Genomic DNA, 21,076 nt, shown 5'->3' with positions numbered 1-21,076 from the left:
GCACGTCATTAATATGCGTTACTTTAAATATAAGTCATTAAATTGATACTTACAGAAGAATTAATGGCTGTCAGATATAACTCGTAATTAATAATCATTTTGAAAGAAGCAAAGTCTTTACGTGTAATGAGAGCAGTAAATTATTACATGTTCGCCTATTGCGTGTCCCCTAACAATTAAATGGTTAATATCACTAAGATTTCTAATTAAATGGCCCAGTTTCAATCTATTTTTATTGCTTTATTCACACAAGGTGATCGCTCTCCCCTGCATTATTGCCCCCTCTCTTATCTCGTGCAGGAATACGCCTTTGAGGGATATATTAAAAGTCTGTAACGGGGAGATAATTAAGTATTTGTGATAAAATGTGGCTTTGAGATGATTGCAACCGAACGATCTTTCGGAGAATTCTTTAATGTAACGGATACAATCAGATGATGCATCATAAGGAATACGTTGTTCTCTGGTGTAAAGACTCAAACCTTAATCAGCAGTTGGTCTCGTCTTAGATTCAGGAGCCGTATGTCTATCCCATGCATGTTTAATACTCTCACTGTATTACCCTCTACCACTTCTGCTGGGAGGCTGTTCCACTTATGTACCACCCTCGTTCTAAAGATCATGGCTCGTAAATGGAAACATTCCTTAAAAAGACACTTCATAGAGACTTCAAGAGATACACAGCCATCATATGCTCATTTATGCATGTGATAGATGTGTGGTCCCTTTAAATTTACACAGCGCTCCCCTTCGAATACCCCCCATATGCATTTGCCCCTTCTCCTGCCCCGTGGCAATACCTAGGAACGCTTTGTTTTTCACCTGGAGACTCTGGATGAATTGCCATTGAGAATCTCTGCATAGCGGCAGCGGGGTGGAAGCACGCCCACCCTGCCCACCAACGCAAAGTCAGCAGTGATCGGGCCACCCACCAATGTCATCGGACTGCCCACTGATATCAGTAGACCCGCCCACCCGCTACCCAAAGACACATATGTTCTGATGAATACATCTTCGGGGAAAAAGGTCAATATCATACGGGGGGGATTCTACAGAACTTGCAAGGGAGACACCACAAAAAATTAAAGGCACCACGCAGCTATCACACACATTAAAGTGCATAGGATGGCTGGAGTGTCCCTTTAAGAAACATGAATTAATAAAAAAAAATTTAAAAATTCTCAAGAAAATTAGATTACAAAACTGAGAATTCTTATGAATTTAGGTTGTGCTTCATTTTAACATTCATTTTAACATTTTTATGGTCTCTTCAAGTAATAGAATTTACCCCAAAACACGAGGGATCCCCGTTTTAACTTCTGCAGAATAATAATTGGGAAAAAAATATTTAAAAAAAAAATAAAAAATAAAAATAAAAAAAATGTAATTAAAATTCATATTATTTTTTGTTAAGCTAAATTTTGTCTATCTAGCTAAAGATTCCGTGATCTTATTCCACTGAGATTCCTTAACTCCTAAGCGTGTAACCCCCCCCCGCGCGCATCAAATTAACGGTGTTTGTACTTTGCAGGTAAAATAAAAAATGTTTATTGACTCATCGCAAACATAGCGGCATTATGGGGTCTTCTATCTATGGCTTTGATAAAGAGTAATATACAACCTCTGCTTCTCCGCATGCGTTTTATTGGCTCCGCGAGGCAGTCAGTGTTATGGCTTCTTTATGCAAAGCTGTCAACGAGAAAGAGCGCTGTACGAGCCAGGGCGTGATCAGCACCAAGTGTCACATTCGCGCACTGCATTCTGCAGGCTCCCGGTCTGATATCACCGTTAACGGGGAGACCAAGATGACATGGAGGAGGAGAAATGTTAGGACATGACATCATAATCTAAAACTTGGCTTAGATGTGATATAAGGAAGTTTTACTTTTTTTAAAAGGTAGTAGATAAAGGGAGCAGACTCCCAGCGGAAGTGGTAGATGGTAATACAGTGAGGGGATTTAAACATGCAAGGGATAGGCATATGGATTCGGAATCTAAGACGAGACCAACGACTGATTAAGGTTTGAAAGCAGGGAAAAGAGCCGACTAGACAGGGCCGAATGGGGCCGATCTGCAGATTCTATGTCATTGCGGTATCAGAGCCTTTTCATGGAAACACAACATAAAATTTATACTGTCTGAGCCCATCAAGTATAAAATGACTCAAAAGGCTTCCTTAAAGTGCTGAACGATTTAACCTTTTTTTTCGGAGGTCTTGATGCCCTTAAAATGATTATCAGCATCTTTTCTTTATAACGGGAAAGCATCTTCCGCACCTCTGTGCAGCGAGATAAATACAGACAGCCGCATGCGGACCAATCAAATGCTTCCTTATTCCTTGAATTTGGTGGATTATTTATTTTCTGTAGATAAAAGGGCAAGTCTAGCACAGGGGTGTGGCTTTCTCCAGACAGCCTTATGTGGGTGAGGGTGCAGGACAGGAAGTTGGTGGCAGGAATGGGCGTGGCCGAATGCTATTCTCCTATCCAGAGAAAGAGGAAACTGATCCTTATATTTAAAATATTTTTAATTTAATAATTTATTTTAAGAATATTCAACAAAATATTCCAAAATATTCAAAAATATTCAAAAGAACATTTAAAAATATTTTAAAAATATTCAAAAAATATTTTACAAACGTTTAACAGTATTTAAAAAACATGAAAAAGTATTTTAAAAATATAAAAAAATATTTAAAAATATTAAAAAAAACAGACACAAGATAGACAATTAAGAATCTATTTTATACCTTAAAATACTGCATTGCACCTGTAATAAACTGGTTAGTAAAAAAACATTTTTTATATATATTTATACATATATATAAAGCCCCTTACCTTCTGATCCAGACTGTATGCCAGGACCCAATCTTCCTGCTTCGGGTGAAACAGTAGACTCTGGATGTAAAAATTGAGCCGGTACTTTTGATAAGTCGCTCCGGCATCGGAACTGATCAGTATAGCGCTCTCAACCTCGGGGTCGCTCAGCAGCATAATCTGAAACATAACACGGAGCGTCAGGAATCAAAATCCATTTCCTCGTCACCCTAAAAAAAACACTTAAAACGTATTTCCAGTTTCTATGGCAACCATCAGGTTTTCGGTCACATGGCAATTAACCATTCCCTAAAATATTATGAGTGAGGCAATATTTGGCAAAGTTTGTTAGGAATGATACTTTCAATGCTGTTCATGGTTACAAAAGTGTTAAATTCAACAGAAAATGGAACAGCACCTTTAGGTTCTCGGACACATTTTTAACCTGTGAGAGGATAGGTGACTTTTAGGCTACTTTTAGGTAACCAACTTAGAAACATCGTACATTCTAACTTGGGAAACGTATATATTTTTTCCAAGACGAGTTAAGCTATTGATAGATAGATAGTTTAGCGCAAACTGTGCATCACATAGCAACATATAGAGGTAAAAACACGCAAAAAAACAACAAAAAAAACAACAACATAATTTTAAAGTTATTGAAACAAAAGAAGCTTCCAACCTATGCATCCAATAGATTTTTGTACATGTATTTAAATACATACATTCTCCCCCCCTTTTTTTAATTGAGGGGGGTGGGTTGGGGGGGTCACCTTTGATATCACAACCCCTGATCCCTGGGTGGGAGGGATCCGTTATGTAGGAGTTTTGCAGCTAGCCTTCTGAGCTCACTTTGCCCGCTGCTTGTGGCTGGCACTCTAGGGGTTAAAGATCCTATTATGCCTTGATTACAAATAATTTGAATATTACCAGACCTAGATTTCAAATAACAGATTCCAGGATCAACAATCAGTGATGCCAAACAACGGAACCCGGAGGAGGTGGGGCTCTGCAGCTCTGGAGCTGCAGCTTCTGCTAAAGCTATGTTCTTGTTATCCCCCTAGCTTTAAAGAATGCATATTAAGCATGCATTCTTTGTTAAATATCCTTTCCTTCATTCATCGGAGATGCTCTCTCGGACCACCATTAACTCGGCAAAAGAGACATCCAATATCATTTAAAACAGAGAAGACACGTTTCCCCAAAAGTGCTTCCGGCAGCCATCTGAGAGATTACCGGCTCCGTCACTAGCTGCCGGTAATACATAAAACACATCTGGACAGCATCTCCAAAATCTGTTACCTATAAAATTGCTTTGTGTTCATGAAGCCGACACACTGTTTTTATGTCCTTTTTTCTTATTTTTTTAATATCATTTTTAACCCCTTAAAGCAGGAATTGCGACACATTATTATTATTATGTTTTTTTAAAACCGTAACTGGCCGCACTCCTCCAGGTGCTTTGCTCGATAACAGATTTTTTGCGGAAGGATTTCTTAATCATCGGAAAAATAGTCTTTTTAGAGCCTCTTTCCCCTCTATTAAAACCTGGAGAAAACTTTAATAGAACAATATTTGGCGTACGGCGGCGCCGGGATATTACCCGCGATATTTCACTGTTTGGGGGCCGCCGCCGTTTGGAAAACCTTTTAATTTATCAGCTCAGCCGTGCGGCGTTACAGATTACAAACCGTTTAGCAGAAGGTTGGTTTGTTTAGAGATAAATTACCCCGAGCGTTAAACATCCGGACGCATCTTACGTTATGTGGTGCTGCCGGGGTAAGAGAGGTTACCCAATCAGTAAAGGGCAACACAAAACATAAGCGCCGATCGCTCGTCGAATTGTGAAGCAGGCTGCGTGTCGGGAGAGAAACGTTAAAGCTATGCCTTCCAACTTCTACAACCGGCGAACCGGGCCGCGGGAGCGCTGCTGCTACGTTACCGCGCATGCGCATTATTCAGGACAGAGGAAGAGCTCGGCGGGACAGTGGGACTGTCACACGCAAAGCAGGACAGTTGGGTGGCATGTAAAAGGGAAGTACCACAGGGAAAAATATCTTGAGCATAACCTGTATATATATATAATGACCCCCCAGCGCTGTATACAGTAATAGCCCCAGCGCTGTAAACAGTAATATAACCCCCAGCGCTGTATACAGTAATATAACCCCCCAGCGCTGTATACAGTAATAACCCCAGCGCTGTATACAGTAATATACCCCCCAGAGCTGTATACAGTAATATAACCCCCAGCGCTGTATACAGTAATATAACCCCCAGCGCTGTATACAATAATATAACCCCCAGTGCTGTATACAGTAATATAACCCCCCTGCGCTGTATACAGTAATAACCCCCAGCGCTGTATACAGTAATATAACCCCCAGCGCTGTATACATTAATATAACCCCAGCGCTGTATACAGTAATATAACCCCAAGCGCTGTATACAGTAATATAACCCCCAGCGCTGTATACAGTAATATAACCCCTAGCGCTGTATACATTAATATAACCCCAGCGCTGTATACAGTAATATAACCCCCAGCGCTGTATACAGTAATAACCCCCAGCACTGTATACAGTAATAAACAATGAGGGAGGCTGGTAGCTGCAGCTCCAAGGCTGCAGCTTTAACTGAAGGCAACTTATATTTTATTTGTTAGTTTAGAGAAATACATATAAGTACTCACAGAAGGTGAGTGCTGTATTCTCTTGTAATTCGGGGAGTCAGGGGCAGTAAAGCATCCATTTAGTGTCTCTCACATCACAGAAGGAATACTTTCTTAACAAATACCGCAGGATGGATATTCGGTGCTTGGAATGAAACCTCAATTAAAGAGACTAAAACATTTCTCTCCACAAACATTAAGTGACTTTGTGTGCGGCTCAGAGTTCAGCTCTTTTATTAAAGGGTAAGCTGCCACTTGCAATTATCGGTCTACGGAAAACGCAACCTCCCCACCAGTGATTTAGATTAATTACATTTCATTAAGTGCCAATAAACAAATTCCAGTTCGAAGGAGCCTTCTGCCAAAATCCAGCTTTTCCATTTATTATTATACCACGAGGACACCAGAGATCTGTCACGAGTAATATATAGCTTTTTAAAATCGAATCATTTTCTATAATATTAGATTAAATGACAGCCTTTATTAAGAAGAAAATTGTATTTTGTCTGGCGTTTTTCTAGCTAAAAAAGTTTTTTTTCCAAAAAAGAACAATAAATATAATATATATATATAGTATACAGGTATGTCCTAAGTCTCTTTGACTAGTTTGGTCGGTGCCCCTCTTTCCTCCCATGATGTCCCTCTCTCCTCCCATGATGTCCCCCTTTCCTCCCCTCATGCCCCTTTTTCCTCCCATGATGTCCCTCTTTCTTCCCCTGATTACCCTTTTGCCTCCCATGATGTCCCTCTCTCCTCCCATGATTACCCTTTTTCCTCCCATGATGTCCCTCTTTCCTCCCCTGATGACCCTTTTCCCTCCCATGATGTCCCTCTTTCCTCCCCTGATGCCCCTTTTTCCTCCCATGATGCTGCTCATCTTTCCTCTCCCTGATGGCCGAATGTTTTTACTGAAAATGCTGCAGTGGAGGCGAGACCCTTTAGGGGTCTTTAAAGATCTGGCCCTCTTTTGGCCCCATGGAAGGAGCTGTATATCCCCACATGGGGAGTGTAGTCCCGGAAGAGGAAGTAGAGGGATCTGGTGCCACCTGTCCCGTTTTGATGAGAGTATTGGGAGTAGTATAAAATGAAATATTTAAGTGCAGATATTTGGCTTCAAAATTCTTTTAGAAAGGAATTTATGTAACTGAGTTTTTCCCCCCCAAAACCTCTGTCTCTGTCACCTCCCTCGCTCTGTTTCTAAATGAATTAGCCCACTAATAAGAACTAACACGGCAGACAATATTATCTCGTGCAGAGGGATCAGAAAGCAAATTTGTAACGATTAGTCTGAGGTCAGCGTAGCACAGGACTGCCTGCAGTATTTATTGGGGAAAATACTTGCATTTTCTTACATAAATATGATATAAGCTTAGTAACATAGTAACGTAGCAATTTAGCATAAATCCTTTAAGTGCAACCCTTCTACCGATCCTTCCTGTTTTTGATTCAAAAGAAACACAAATTAAGCTATTTTTCAGATTTTGCTACTTATGGGAAAAAATATTCCTGCGTGACTCCAAAAGGCGATCGGATTTCTCCTCGGAAGCTCTAAGATATTACTGTTTATTCTATCTTTTTTACCCCTGTATGTTCTGCTTTTACCCTCTTTGGTGGCATCCGGTGTATCTGATAGAACCTCCTCTCTCGGCGGTGGATTCTGTACCTTTACTGCCCTCGGTGTAAAGAATCCCTTCCTTTGTTGTGGATGAAATCTTGGCTCTTCCCGTCTCAGAGGGCGACCTCTTGTTCTTTATACATTTCTGTTACTGGAGATTGCTTTATATCGGCCCCGCACATATTCATACAATGATATTTTAAGTTGTTCTACTCAAAAACCGAAAGCAAACCTCCCAAGTTTTTAAAAGAGGGTCACTTTTGTTAAGCTGGTGTGAAGTTTGGTGTAGGGACACAGCTTTACCGATGCTTTTTTATGTGACTTTGTAATCTAAAGAATGTGGGTCCAAAACTGTGACCCCTGCTTTCCCCTGAAGAGGGACACTTGGGAGGTATTGGTCGCAGACAGTTGAATATTCTAGGGCAGCTAGGCCCTCTTGGTCGATTAGACTCCCTGTAGACTCAATGGACCAAGGGAGATCTCCAACCGACCCGTTAACACTAAGAAGGACCATGCCGAGTGGGCACAGCTTTCACACAGCACCACATATCCTTAAAAGGAAAACTGATGTCATATGATGTCATATCCCAGGCGCTCAGCAGTAAGGACGGAGGAGCTGAGGGGGTGGCTGGTGGTAAATACGGGAAACGGTCACCGTCTCTGGCGAGCTACCCCTCTGCATTCTTGTAAAAGGGATCAGCTTTGACTTTTATAGCACAGAACACCTTGTCAGCTGCGAGACGTCCATAAATGCCAATATATAGAGACTTCTTCTTCCAGCAGATCCATTAGGAGGAATACATGAATATGTTAAGGGAAGATTGCGAATAAGTAATGTGATGTCTTCAATGCTATCCGTCCGATACTGTTTTTTTTTAATTAATATCCTTTTACGCAGATGAGGAAACAATGAAACTTATTATCAATCACTTAAGGTAGGATCTGTATTCACAGCTCAGGGTCTAAGTGCCTGCGGGGGTCGGTAGAGCGGTGTGAATCACGCATTACTGGCACCCACAGGGTTAAATTAGCCTAACCTCTTCCAGAAAAAAAAAGGTTTGATTTTAGCCCTGATCGCGCTGTGCTTGACCTGCTGCCGCGGCCACCTTCACTCCGGGCGCCGCTCGCTTAAGTGGAATGAAAGCTTCCAGTTTTAGGTGAAGATTTTCTTAGCACGGCAGGAACGAGCTGTCCTTCCCCCCCCGCCGCTCCTTTCCTAAATTATTCCCCCTCCGTGACTTAGCTTGAGGCCTTCAAGTGATTCACGTGTAATACATTTATGCCAAACTTAGCTGATGAGAAGGACCATCAGGAGTTTAAGCACATGCGCGAAAGCAGAACGAATGGTAAGAAATATAATTAACTTCTTTATTATTTATTTTTTGCAAAGTAAATTAGAGGTCTTTACCATGTTTCTAATCTGGGTCTTTTTTGCAAATTTCTCTACAATCTAATCTATGTTAAGGACCCTGCTTTGCTCCCATGCCTCTTTCTTTCTTTCTTTCTTTCTTTCTTTCTTTCTTTCTTTCTTTCTTTCTTTCGTTCGAGATATGTAATAGAGTAAATAACTCACTAACCCTAGGCATACACTCATGCTAACACCAAATAGTAACATACACATACTCATGCTAACACTATAGTGTTAGACACTCTAACACTATACATTCAAACGGTCATAATAACATCATTCACAAACACACACACTCTCTAACACCATACAGTAACATGCACATACACTTACGGCACCAACGCACTAACGGCATATAAACACACACTCAATCACTTTAATGCCATGCTGTAGATAAACTCACTCATTCTCTTCTCTGTTCCACCTTCTTACCTCATGCCGAGCCCTGTCTCCAGCTTTGACTATCTGGGTGCAGCACGGAGCTCGAAAGGTGGCTGAAGAAGCAGCGGGAAGCTGACTCTGGACTTAAGTATACGTCAGCCTCAGAGTCCCCGTTTGGCCCTGTCCACCAAAGCACTTGGGGCTCTAGCCCCTTTAGGGAAAAGAAGAAATGTCGGTGCGCTAAGCTAGTCACAGGCTCAAATAATACAAATGTGTAATACGAGGCCTACCAAACAGGTGTAAGCATGCTGCAAAAACAGTGTGTTGGCTGTACAATGTATACAAAAAACAAAAACTGTGCCCACTATGTAGGAGGTGAGCGTAGGTTCTCACCCTATTGAGAGTGTGCCTTGACGAGGCGGGTGAGCTTAATTATGCTTTGGCCAATTCATATAACCAAAACCTCTCATTTATATTATGTTTATATATTTGGTGCCAACTTTATTAGGGTAAGAAGCGCAGACAGTTTTTGTTTTTTGTATACATTCTTCAGCCCCTTTAGCCTACCCCCTAGTGACGCCCCCGTTCTGATGGCTCCATGGATTGTACCATTAAAGGGATGTTGTAGGCTCCATGACTTCATCTCAATCAGACGTCTGTTACTGCTTGTTTTTAGAAAATCAACCTTGCCTCGAGCTACGTTACGATACAGCGGAACAACCAGAGGATAAATGGGAGGCTGTCCTAACCTTCTACTAACGTGTAGTTTTCCCTCAAAAATGTAATTTTCTGTAAAATGGCACCAAACTATAAGAATGTGGCCTATAATCGAGTGCGAGCTATAATCGAGACAATACAGTATATTAAGACGTTATACAAAGTACCTAAAACAGATCAAATGTCTACAAATTTCAGCAGCTTTATAGATTAGCGAAAAATGAAACAGTGCTGACGCCGTGTCGCTCTAAAGTTCCCGAAGGTGGGAAAGATCAGAAATATTTTGAAGTAGAACATAAAGTTGCCGCTGTGTTCTGCTGCATAATTTCAGATTTAGCTAAAGGTTCCTCCAGGAATACCCTGTGTTTCTCTACGTGCCTAGAAAATATTTATGGGAGAAAAACATGCTTTTTTTGTAAAATAATAATAATAATAACAAAAAAAGTGGAATACCATTTTTCTCTGCATGGCTGATCTTACTAAGCCATTGAGCTCTAATACCACGGGATCTCGGATCAAGCCCAGGCTATTAAAATCAGAAGAAGACGCATCATTAGGATTCTGTCTCCGATTCTGGGATTATCTCTCACAAATGGCTACGGGAGAAGCTGAAGATTCTAGAATAGCAGTACAAGGACAGACTCTGAAAAGGACGGAACGTGTCTGATTCAGGAGCCATATTCCTATCCCGTGCATGTTTCAATTCCCCTGCTTTAAAAAAACTCTACCACGTCTGTCGGAGGCTGTTCCTCTTATCTACTACCCTCTCAGTAAAGTAAAACTTCCTTACATTACAACAAGACTCTGACCCTCTAGTTAGGAGATTATGGCCTCTTGGCCTAAAAAATCTTCTGAGAATTAAGGGCTTAATCCATAAATGGGAAATAGCAAAAGTAATTTAGTAAGTAAGGATCTGTGTTCCATACCGGGCCATCCTGACCACCTGCTCTGCGTACCGACCTTTACAGTGAGGGCAGTAAAGGTATGGAATCCACTGCCAAGAGAGGTGGTTCTATCAGATACATTAGATGCCTTCAAAAGGGGTCTGGATATTTTTTTAGAAAAGCACGACATACAGGGCTATAAATAGAATTAATATTTTAGAGCTTCTTGATCCAAGAAGAAATCCGATTGCCTTTTGGAGTCGAGAAGGAATTTTTCCCCCTGGTGGCAGAATTCAAAGTAGCTTAAGTAGGGTTTTTTTGCCTTCTTTTGGATCAAGAGTAGAAAGGTTAGGTAGAAGGAATAAACCTGATGGACTTAGGTACCCACCTAGTGTACCGAACCTGGCATCGGCTGACTACCTGTCCTGTGCCTCTACCTGTGACATCTCCTATCTACAGGCATCCAGCCCTCTGGCAAGTTCTCGGTTCCTGCTATAATTGTCTCTACCTGAGTCTCCACGCTATTGGGGTCACTGAAGTCCCTGGTTTTTCAGGGCAAATAACTCCTGCGTTGTGTACTCCTTGTTGTGGCTTTGTGACAAGAGCATCTCAACCAGTGCTTTTATCACCACCATAACTGAAATCTGTACTGGGACGCGGGTACCAAAGTTACATTTTCAGAATATCGTTGCCTCCTGACCAGTCGTGGCTTCTGTAAGAGCCGTTATTAGAACCATTTGGCTGCCACCAGCGCAGCAGAATGTCTGTGATTTTGTGTGATTAAAAGGTAAATATTTGAAGACTCTCAGGGTCATTTGGAAAGTTCCCTGGTATGATTACTCTGTAATGAAGATCTAATCATAGTCAAGGCAATTTCCATGACAACCAAATAACCCATCTGTGTTACCCATTTGCTATGTATTTTCCGTGTTTTGCTTGAAAATCCCCCATCCATCAGCACGTAATCCAGTTGGGATTGCCTCCTTCTGCCAAGCTATCTTCTTTGAAGAGTTGCCTCTTGGGGTGTAGACGGGGTGGGAAATGCAATGCAGTCCCACTGCATTCAGCTCCTTGGTAAGTAATATAGTCATATAAATGAGATAGGACTCGCCGAGATCGGGGCAGGAGGAAATGAGAGAAAGAATGAGAAGACAACAGAAGAGAACGGAAGAAGGAAGGGACGAGAGAAAGACAGATCCAGAAAATTGAGAGGAGGCACAAAAATGCAAACACACCTTTGTGTGACCCAGCTGAACCCAGTGATTACCAAGGTTCAGAACTTCTGGACTTGGGACTTATTCCGGGACATTCGTGGTTGAACGGGTGGACAACCCAACGTCCAGTATAATGCCATTGCTGGCCAATCACAACATGTTGCCTGAGATTATAGAAGGATTATCAGCCTCCAAGAATAGCAGTGGCTTGCTTCGTGTACGAACATGGAATTTGCCATCAGGATAAGACCCGTTTCTCCTGCTGTAAAGACTCAAACCTTAATCAGTCGTTGGTCTCGTCTTAGATTCAGGAGCCGTATGTCTATCCCGCGCATGTTTAATACCCTCACTGTATTACCCTCTACCACTTCTGCAAGGAGGCTCCTCCGCTTATATGCTACATCACAACATCCCAAACCACATGTTGCTCGGACCCGTGTTATTACTGAAATACAATTTTTAAAACGATTCAGTTGTTTCCCCTTTTTATCCTTGGCATGGTTGAATTAGACTGAGAGGCTAAAGAAGGACAAGACACACTCTTGCCAATCCATCCAGTTTGTTGAAGCCACTGACGCTCAAGGGGTGGGAAGAGGGGGAAATAATCTGCTAATTATGTATCTTTTATTTTATCCAAAAAAAAAAGAAAAAAAATCTAGCTTTCTAAAGCCATGTACAAAATTTTAGAGACGCCATTAAAATATGGCAATTCAAAACCAACGAACTGTGATCCGATGACTTAATACTTTATTTCATGGTTCATTAGAACCATTAGCATATTTTTCATCAGTGGAGGTATAACAAAACCTGCGACTTGCGGTAATCAGTCTTAATGCGTGACATAAAACCTGCGCTTAACTCTTTAGCGACCGCCTAACTTATCCCTACTGGGCAAAATTTCCAATGGCATTACGAGCTGTAAAAAAGGGGTTAATGCGTGATTGCTCGTTCCTTCCAGAAAGACAATGGAATCAAGAATTGTGAAACCCTCATTCGTTTTTTTTTTACACCTCGACAAATTTATTTGTTCATTTTACTGGGAAACGAGCGGAATTTCTATTATCTTCCAAACAGTTGCTTATCAGGACGAGGCGTTAGCCGGCGGCAGATGGGGAGGCGCTCGTCGAAATTCAGATGGCCACATTAAAAAAAAATAGATTTGATGAAAAACTTAGTTCTTCTGTGTGATCAACAAGAAACTTGGCAATTATAGTGTGTCTGAAAGCCCAGACTGGATGCGAAACATCAGACAACGGAGGAGGTGTTGCACTGCCGCTCTGGAGCTGCAGCTTCTCTTAAATGGAAGTCATTTTTTATCTTATTGCTTTTTTTTCGAGATTAATTAATGCATTTTATTGCTTAGAAAGTATTTAAATATGGATTTTTTTTGTTAAGGAGACTGCCTGGGACACTGGGCGTCCATTTAATGTCTCCAGAGAAGATAATCATTGGTGAGGGAAGGTTGGACGGTGGCCCGAATTGGTCAAATGCCCACCTGGCCAATAGTGCCCCTATACTTACCCCTACTCCAGTGGCAGATTGGGTAGAATGCGAGCTGTGGGTATCCAATTATTCATCCATAGTCCGGCCCTGGTCAGACCTGGGTGGTAAAAGCTAAATGCCACTTGTCTGCCCAAATACCCCATTCTTGCTCCTGGGTACCTGTGTATATTAGAACGTATTTTCTTATCTCCTTTTTTCACTTTATCTTTGATCTCTTAAATTCTTCCCAAAGAATATTTATTCTATATGACGTAGGAACACTTTGGTTTAATTTGCCTGCATTTGTAGACTTTTAGCACTTTAAACTTGACTGTAAGTGCTATAAGTACCTGAGTTACAGCTTAAGTTGGACCATCGGACTCCCACCGACCGATCTGACTTCTCAAGTTCTTGGGAACCCACGCACACTCTAATTTACGTTTTTTTACCTTATTGGTGGTAATCTCTTCATATATGAATTTGATTAAACGCACATTGCAGATGTTCCAGCTTAGAAGGTTTCTTAATGTAACCCTCTAAAGCCTCTAAATATTTAACCCTTGCATTTATCCCCCCTTGCATAGGACTTTGAAGATGAGAAATTGTTTTCAACATTCTTAAAAGGGAATTTTTTAGGAGGCAAACAGGAGAAAAAACACCGCTGCTTTAATGAGACTTTTTAGTAAAATGGCAAAAAAAAGTAAGAAAACTACAAAGAAAATAATGGAAAATGGTATGGAGTCGGAGAACAAGCGTCTTTAAACGAGACGGCTTCACAGCAGCCGGTTTTAGGTGCAAATACTCGGTATTGTGCAGAAGCTTAAGGAGAAAACTATGGTGAATTGCGGAAATAGTGGGACATTATATTCCATTCATCGGCAGAGCAACACACTCGCAGAGTAAAACTCTTTGAAATGTATTCTTTGGAAGGATTGATGAATAACTTGTTTCGGCGCACGCTGTGAAGCCAAGGGTCGGCGTGAATAGAGAAAGGCTTTCAGAACGGGGGGGGGTTCTCTTTTTTTACCCTTCAGAAACCTCATAAAACACCGGCATTTGCTGGGCGCGGGTCCCGGGGACGCAGGGGGGCTGATACTGACCTAATGCGCTAGTTGACGCATTCGCCATTCACGCTCGCCACGCGAAGGGGTGATAAAAAAAAAGACATAGAAGGAACTGCAACTTTAAAAAAAACAAAACAGGAATGGCTATATTTTCATTATTCTAAAAGGTTTAATTTTAGGAACTGATATTTCAGGCCAACAACGAGGCTCTTAGATTTACATAAAACGCGTTTAATACGTCACTTTGCTACCGGTTCTGTTGGTTAGTAAAGGGTTAATAAACACACTGTTTTTTTATAGGAGTCACTGGAAAGGGTTTATTGCTTTTTCCTTCCAGAAACAAGAAAAAAAGTTTGATTATGTTCATATTTCCTTAGTGTTTATTACAATAATACATTTTAATGAGTCGATAAATGGTAGTGGTCATGTCCAACATCACCACCTTCAAGGCTCTTTATCTTTCATCTGATATTCTGCCATAAACATCACCGATCAAAGGTTTGGGGTCACGCAGCTGTTGCCATGGAAAACAAGGACATTTCTGGCTGTAACATAATTACAAAAGGGTTTTCTAACTATCAATTAGCCTTTTAAACTTAAACTTGGATCAGCGAACACAACGTGCCATTGGAACACAGGAGTGATGGGAGTAATAAATGGCCATTGGAGCACAGGAGTGATGGGAGTGATAAATGTCCATTGGAGCACAGGAGTGATGGGAGTGATAAAGGGCCATTGGAACACAGGAGTGATGGGAGTGATAAAGGGCCATTGGAGCATGGGAGTGATGGGAGTGATAAAGGACCATTGGAACACAGGAGTGATGGGAGTGATAAAGGGCCGTTGGAACACAGGAGTGATGGGAGTGATAAACGCCTATGAAGAGATTCCATTAAAAATCAGCCGTTTCCAGCTACAATAGTCATTTACAACATTAACCCCGTCTGCTCTGGATTTCTGATCCATTTAATGTTATTTTAATGGACAAAATTTGCTTTTCATTCCTAAAACAAGGACATTTCTAAGTGACCCCAAACTTTTGAATGGTAGTGTAACCTACATGCCCTCTATACCCCATACTGTACATAGCGGGGATCTCTCTGCTCTTTTCACGGCTACTGCTCCATCACGTATAAAGAGGCTCCGATCATCGCACTTTCTTCAAGCTTTGACTCTTCACGACTTCAAAAGCGAAGAAGTAAGGGAACGCTTTGTAATTGTAGCACTACGGTAACGCACAAACCCTAACTTCACTTCCACATTCAGAACTCCTGTACTCACCGACCACTACTTAGACTGTAGCTCCTCTGGGCCAGCGGCTGTAAAGCGATATACAATATATAATAATATATAATAATATATAAAACATATAGTACCGTATTTGCTCGATTATAAGACGACCCTGATTATAAGACGACCCCCCAAAATCTGAATATTAACTTAGGAAAAAAGAAAAAGCCTGAATATAAGACGACCCTAAAGGAAAAAAGTTTTACCAGTAAATGTTAATTCATGTAAACTATTTTTTTTAATAAAAGCTATGATTGAGAAAAATATTTTTTTTGTTTTTATTTCTTGTATTTTCCAGCCTGTCCCCCAGTTACGCACATCTGCCCCCAGGCTTGCCACACCAATATGGCACTGTGGCCCATGATATGCCTTTTAACCCTCTATATGCCACTGTGCCCCATGGTATGCCTTTTGACCCCCTATATGCCACTCTGCCTCCAGAAATGCCTTATACCCCTATATGCCACTCTGGCATTTAGGGGGTTAAAAGGCATATTATGGGGCAGAGTGGCATATAGGGAGGTATAAGGCATTTCAGGAGGCAGAGTGCTCTATTAAATGCCCCCTTAACGCCACTCCAGAAATGCCCTATGCCCCCATTTAACTAACACACACACACACACTCTCCCCCCCCCCCCCTCCCCTCTCCTCTCTCCTCTCTCCTCTCTCCTCTCTCCCCTCTCAGCCCTCTCTTACCGGTGCTTCCAGCCGGGGCAGCGGGTTGACGTCGCCTTCTGCTGCAGCCGGAAGGAGGTGGAGTTGGCAGCGGGGGTTTGTATGCGTCCGTCGCGTATACTTTCCCCGGCTGTCAGAGATCAGAGATCTCTGACAGTCGGGGAAGGTCTACGCGACGGACGCAGACAACCCCCGCTGCTAGCCACACCTCCTTCCGGCTGCAGCGGACGTTGTCTACGCGGATCGCGTAGACGTCAACCCGCTGCCCCGGCAATACAGCAGGAAGCACCGGTAAGTGTGTATGATGGGGGGGGGGTGAGACAGGAGGATCCAGGTCCCCTGCAGCGGTGCGGGGGATCTGGATCTTAGTCTCCTAATCAGACTCTATTTGAGGTCTGATTAGAAGACGACCCCGATTAGAAGACGAGGGGTATTTTTCAGAGCATTTGCTCTGAAAAAAACCTCGTCTTATAATCGAGCAAATACGGTATATAATAATATACACGCTTACATACAGGTCCTTAGCTACAGGGGTTTAACTTGAGAAACATACCTCCCAAGTGTCCCATTTTAAGCAGGACAGTTCCATCTTAGTGTTGGGGCAGGCAATTAGATAATAATAGATATAATGCTAGTGTTATCCATCTATCTATCTATCTCTATCTATCTATCTATCTATCTATCTCTATCTATCTATCTCTATCTATCTATCTATCTATCTCTCTATCTATCTATTTATCTATCCATCTATCTATCTATCTATCTATCTATCTATCTATCCATCTATCTATATCTATCTATCCATCTATCTCTATCTATCTATCTATCTATCTATCTATCTATTTATCTATCTATCTATCTCTCTCTCTCTCTATCTATCTATCTCTCTCTATCTATCTATCTATCTATCTATCTATCTCTCTATCCATCTATCTATACCTATCTATTTATCTATCCATCTATATCTATCTATCTATTTATCTATCCATCTATATCTATCTATCTATCTATCTATCTATCTATCTATCTATCTATCTATCTATCCATCTATCTATATCTATCCATCTATCTATCCATCTATCTATCTATCTATCTATCTATCTATCTATCTATCTATCTATCTATCCATCCATCCATCTATATCTATCTATCTTTTTAGGGCTTCCACGATTTTTTTGTAATGCTATCACACACACTTTTATGTAATGTCCTTAATTTGCGGAGGTTGGTGCTGGATTTCTGATAACGAGCACCGTTTCCGCTGTGAGGATGAAGAAGATCCAAACCTCGGGACTTCAGCGCCTCTGCGCACAATGGGACTGCTGCGCAAGTCTTTAATTCCGAGGGATATTTGAAGATTGGCCTATGAAGTCTTAATAGAGTCAGGGTCACATAATTGGGCTTCCCTCGTAGTGCGACCGGAGCCGTTTGATGTTAGTCCCAGCTCGAAGTTCTGACTGTTGGAGCCGGAAGACTGGAAGCTGACTTCGCCAAAGCCACATCTGTCAACCGGATGAGAGTATTGAGGTTTCCCAAACCAGGAACCCTCATCTGTTGTAGAAAACTTAAACTACACATTTTGTCCTGGCGTCGGTGCCTATGTAGTCCAGCTCGGCAAGCGCATGCACAGAGCCGCTTTCCTGCCACTGATTGGCTAGACGGTCCCTTTAAATGTGAAACTTTGTAAATCACATACACGGGATGGCTTTTCCAGTAACTCTTTTGGGTCCAAATTAGAGGGAATCGTTGTATGTGCGTGGTGATGTCATTAGCCGCCATATGATGTATACATCGCCACAATTGTGACATAGGCGGAAAGGTACTTCCTACAAGCGTCTCCCTGGGGTGGAAAGTAACACCGTCTACCCATTTTCAAAGAAGGTTGAAATATTTCTCCCCTACTCTACTTAAAAGCAGCTCTAGGATACTAACCTGTTTTCGACTTTCATGCCCATTGCTGACCTTGTGCACTCTCCAGTTATAAGCCACCATCTGCATTAAGCCTGTGTTGACCTGGAACCATTACTGTCTTCTCCTGCATTTAGTATAGAATTAGCCTTTACCTGTCTGTGAGGCTGAGAGGAAGGTAGATACTTAGAATGTGCCAGAGTAGATCAACCTCCCAGCAGGGGTGGTAGAGGGTAATACAGCGAGGGAATTTAAACATGCATGGGATAGACATACAGCTCCTGAATCTAAGACGAGACCAACGACTGATTAAGGTTTGAGACTTTACAGCAGGAGAAATGGGAGACTAGACGGGGGCCGGATGGGGCCGATGTGCCGGCAGATTCTATGTTGGTTTGATGATATCGAGACATTTTCTCTACACGGCTTGCATAACGGCGCAAATCTTGATTTCACGCAAAGCGAATGTTATGTCTGTTGACCATCTGCGATCTCCATGCCCTGAGAAAGCAATTATTGCTCTCGCTACTAAATCAATTACCGGTAGAGGCGCCACTTTCTCCTTCTCCAAATAACCACTAATCCACGAGGCACAAACGAGCGCCACGGAACGGTTACACTAATCAGCAGCTGTCAGAAAGAGCAGAACGGAAGACTCCCGGTTATGGAGATCAGACGGCAACGAGAGCGCCGCGGAACCCGGAGGAGGCTGTCTTCTGCCTCCCGTCAATGCTGTCCGTGTCAGCCGTAATTAATGATTTCATTCAATATTAATTATAATTGATCCAAACAAGTCAGCCCTTGCTGCTGCGGAGTAGGTTAGATAGCCAACGGGGCTGCCCTGAAGGAGTAGGGAATGGAGCTAAATAGGTATGTAATATGAAGCCGTCAAACATATCGATTATAAATAAATGAATTTTTAAATTCCACATGTTAGTAATCTATTATACAAATAAATATATTTGGCAGGAGGTAGGCACAAAAAAAAAAAGTTATTTTCACAGAAAAGATTCTTTTTTTTTTTTTGTAATTGGCCCTCGTGCTGCTATCAGTTCTCTAACACACAAAAAAAGTTTTCAAAGACTAAGGTATTTATTTTGTTATGTACACAATGGCTTTTGTGAGACTACTGTTTTATTTTATTATTATTTTTTTACAATTTTTTCTTTTATTATGTTTATTATAATTAATGAGTGCCGGAGTTGCTCGTGCTACTACTAGTTCTCTCTGATGAATTTTATTATTATTATTTTTTGTACATTCTTTTATATTATTATTATTATTATTACTATTATTATCATATGTATTATTATTATTATTATTATGCGTAATGCTTATGCAACTACTGGTTCTCTCTGATGAATTTGATTATTTTTATTTGTACATTCATTTATATTATTATAATTATTATTATTTTTATTATTATCAATGAGTGCTGGACATCCAGACGTGATGCTTGTGCAACTACTGGTTCTTTCTGGACTTTTTTGGGGGAAGCCGATCCCCCCCCCATTACAATTCATTTGACACTCCGGTTCTATGCTGATTGGCTTCAAGTAAAAAAAATCTGCTATTCCAGTTTAATTTTATCATATTGATGCAAACTCTTTAACTTAATAAAAATGATTGAATTGATGGGAAACTGATAGATTTCCTGCCCCGGCAAATTATTTATTAGATACATTTTACAATAAATGAAACAGTAACTCTAATGTAACTGTGTTGGTATTCCTTACGGCTCTCAATCAAAGCCCGACGCAGTCATTTTGCTGATTGCAATTAGACGGATAATCCGGAGGGCGAGCGGAGGTACCCGAGGTAGACTTCAGTCTGATCTATTCCGTTTTATTAAAATTGTAGAATTTTACTGCATTTTTCCCCCCGTTCTCTTCTGTTTTATAATCCGACATGTACCTGTACATTTGGCATCGCTGTATACATTTAAATACTAATGGAGCGTTGCGACAAGGAGATACTGTAATAAATGTCTTTCATATATTACCTTTAAGGTTTTTTATGTTACGCGTGGCTGAGTTGAATAAAATCCAGAAACCTGTTCCTCTAATTAAGTATAAATATCTAACCCAAGGGAAAATAATACATCTTGTTTTGTGACACCCTTGTACTTTCCCAATATTTTTTTTCTCTGAATTAATGCCATCGCTCCAACACCTGCATTTATAGCTGATATATTATGATTTTTTTTAATTTTTTTTTAATGAAAAAGTGGCTTTCTTCCCCCCATACTCTGTTAAAAGGCAAAGCTATAATGGATTTGGTACTAAAATAGAATGCATAATAAATCTACAATGCTGGAAGATTTGTTTGTAAACTCAACAGAAGGATAAGGACAAACGGCAGAGAAAAAAAAAGAGGGGTTGTACGTGACCCTGGACGTTATCCCTCGTCTCGTGATCCCCTCGATACTTATCCAAATAGGTGGTCTAGCCATGGTGGTGACCACCATTAAAAAATGGGACTTTAGCTGAGAAAGGTCGTTTAATGGTGGACGTTGACCAGGTGTATCTGCGTAAAAAGACCAGGTAGGAAAAGGGTCCTGAAAATGCCCTCTGGAGTAAATTGCAGCTCTATTTGCTGGTAAAAAGGACCAGAAACAGAAAAAAAGGGTCTAAAAGAACCAGAAGCTGTACTTCTCCCTGGCACACAACTAGTTAATGTCTGCGCATCAAAGCCTCCCCTGCAATAATAAGATAAAAGCGCATTCCGCGGCTCAGATTGCAAAATGCGTCTTTTTTAGCTATTGCCTGTAAAAAAAATACAATAAAAGTAAGTCTATTCTGGATCAAACCTTTGCTTTCCGGAAGATACGAGTGTCTGTCGTCTTTTTCTTTATTAAGTGTAACGCTGTTCAGTTATTATTCATTTCTTGAAGCGAAATGCGACATCAGTGAAAATACTGGTCTAAAAAGGAAGAACTCTACAGATTCTCC

General features: G+C 41.2%; 1 protein-coding gene across 1 annotated transcript in view; it reads right to left on the bottom strand.

Moving 5' to 3' along the window:
- LOC149288790 (VPS10 domain-containing receptor SorCS3-like) overlaps positions 1 to 21,076 on the bottom strand; it is a 204,871-nt gene that overhangs the window by 105,285 nt on the left and 78,510 nt on the right. The window contains exon 4 of the mRNA XM_089491469.1: positions 2,838 to 2,996. Coding sequence (XP_089347595.1) covers positions 2,838 to 2,996 — 159 coding nt within the window. The remainder of the gene's footprint in view (positions 1 to 2,837; positions 2,997 to 21,076) is intronic.

The sequence above is a fragment of the Sceloporus occidentalis genome, unplaced genomic scaffold, assembly GCF_023333645.1.
Source record: "Sceloporus occidentalis isolate IW3139 unplaced genomic scaffold, rSceOcc1.0.p SCAF_50, whole genome shotgun sequence".
Classification (NCBI taxonomy): Eukaryota; Metazoa; Chordata; class Lepidosauria; order Squamata; family Phrynosomatidae; genus Sceloporus; species Sceloporus occidentalis.
The sequence above is the reverse complement of the archived record's forward strand: the minus strand, read 5'-3'. Positions and strand labels throughout refer to the sequence as shown.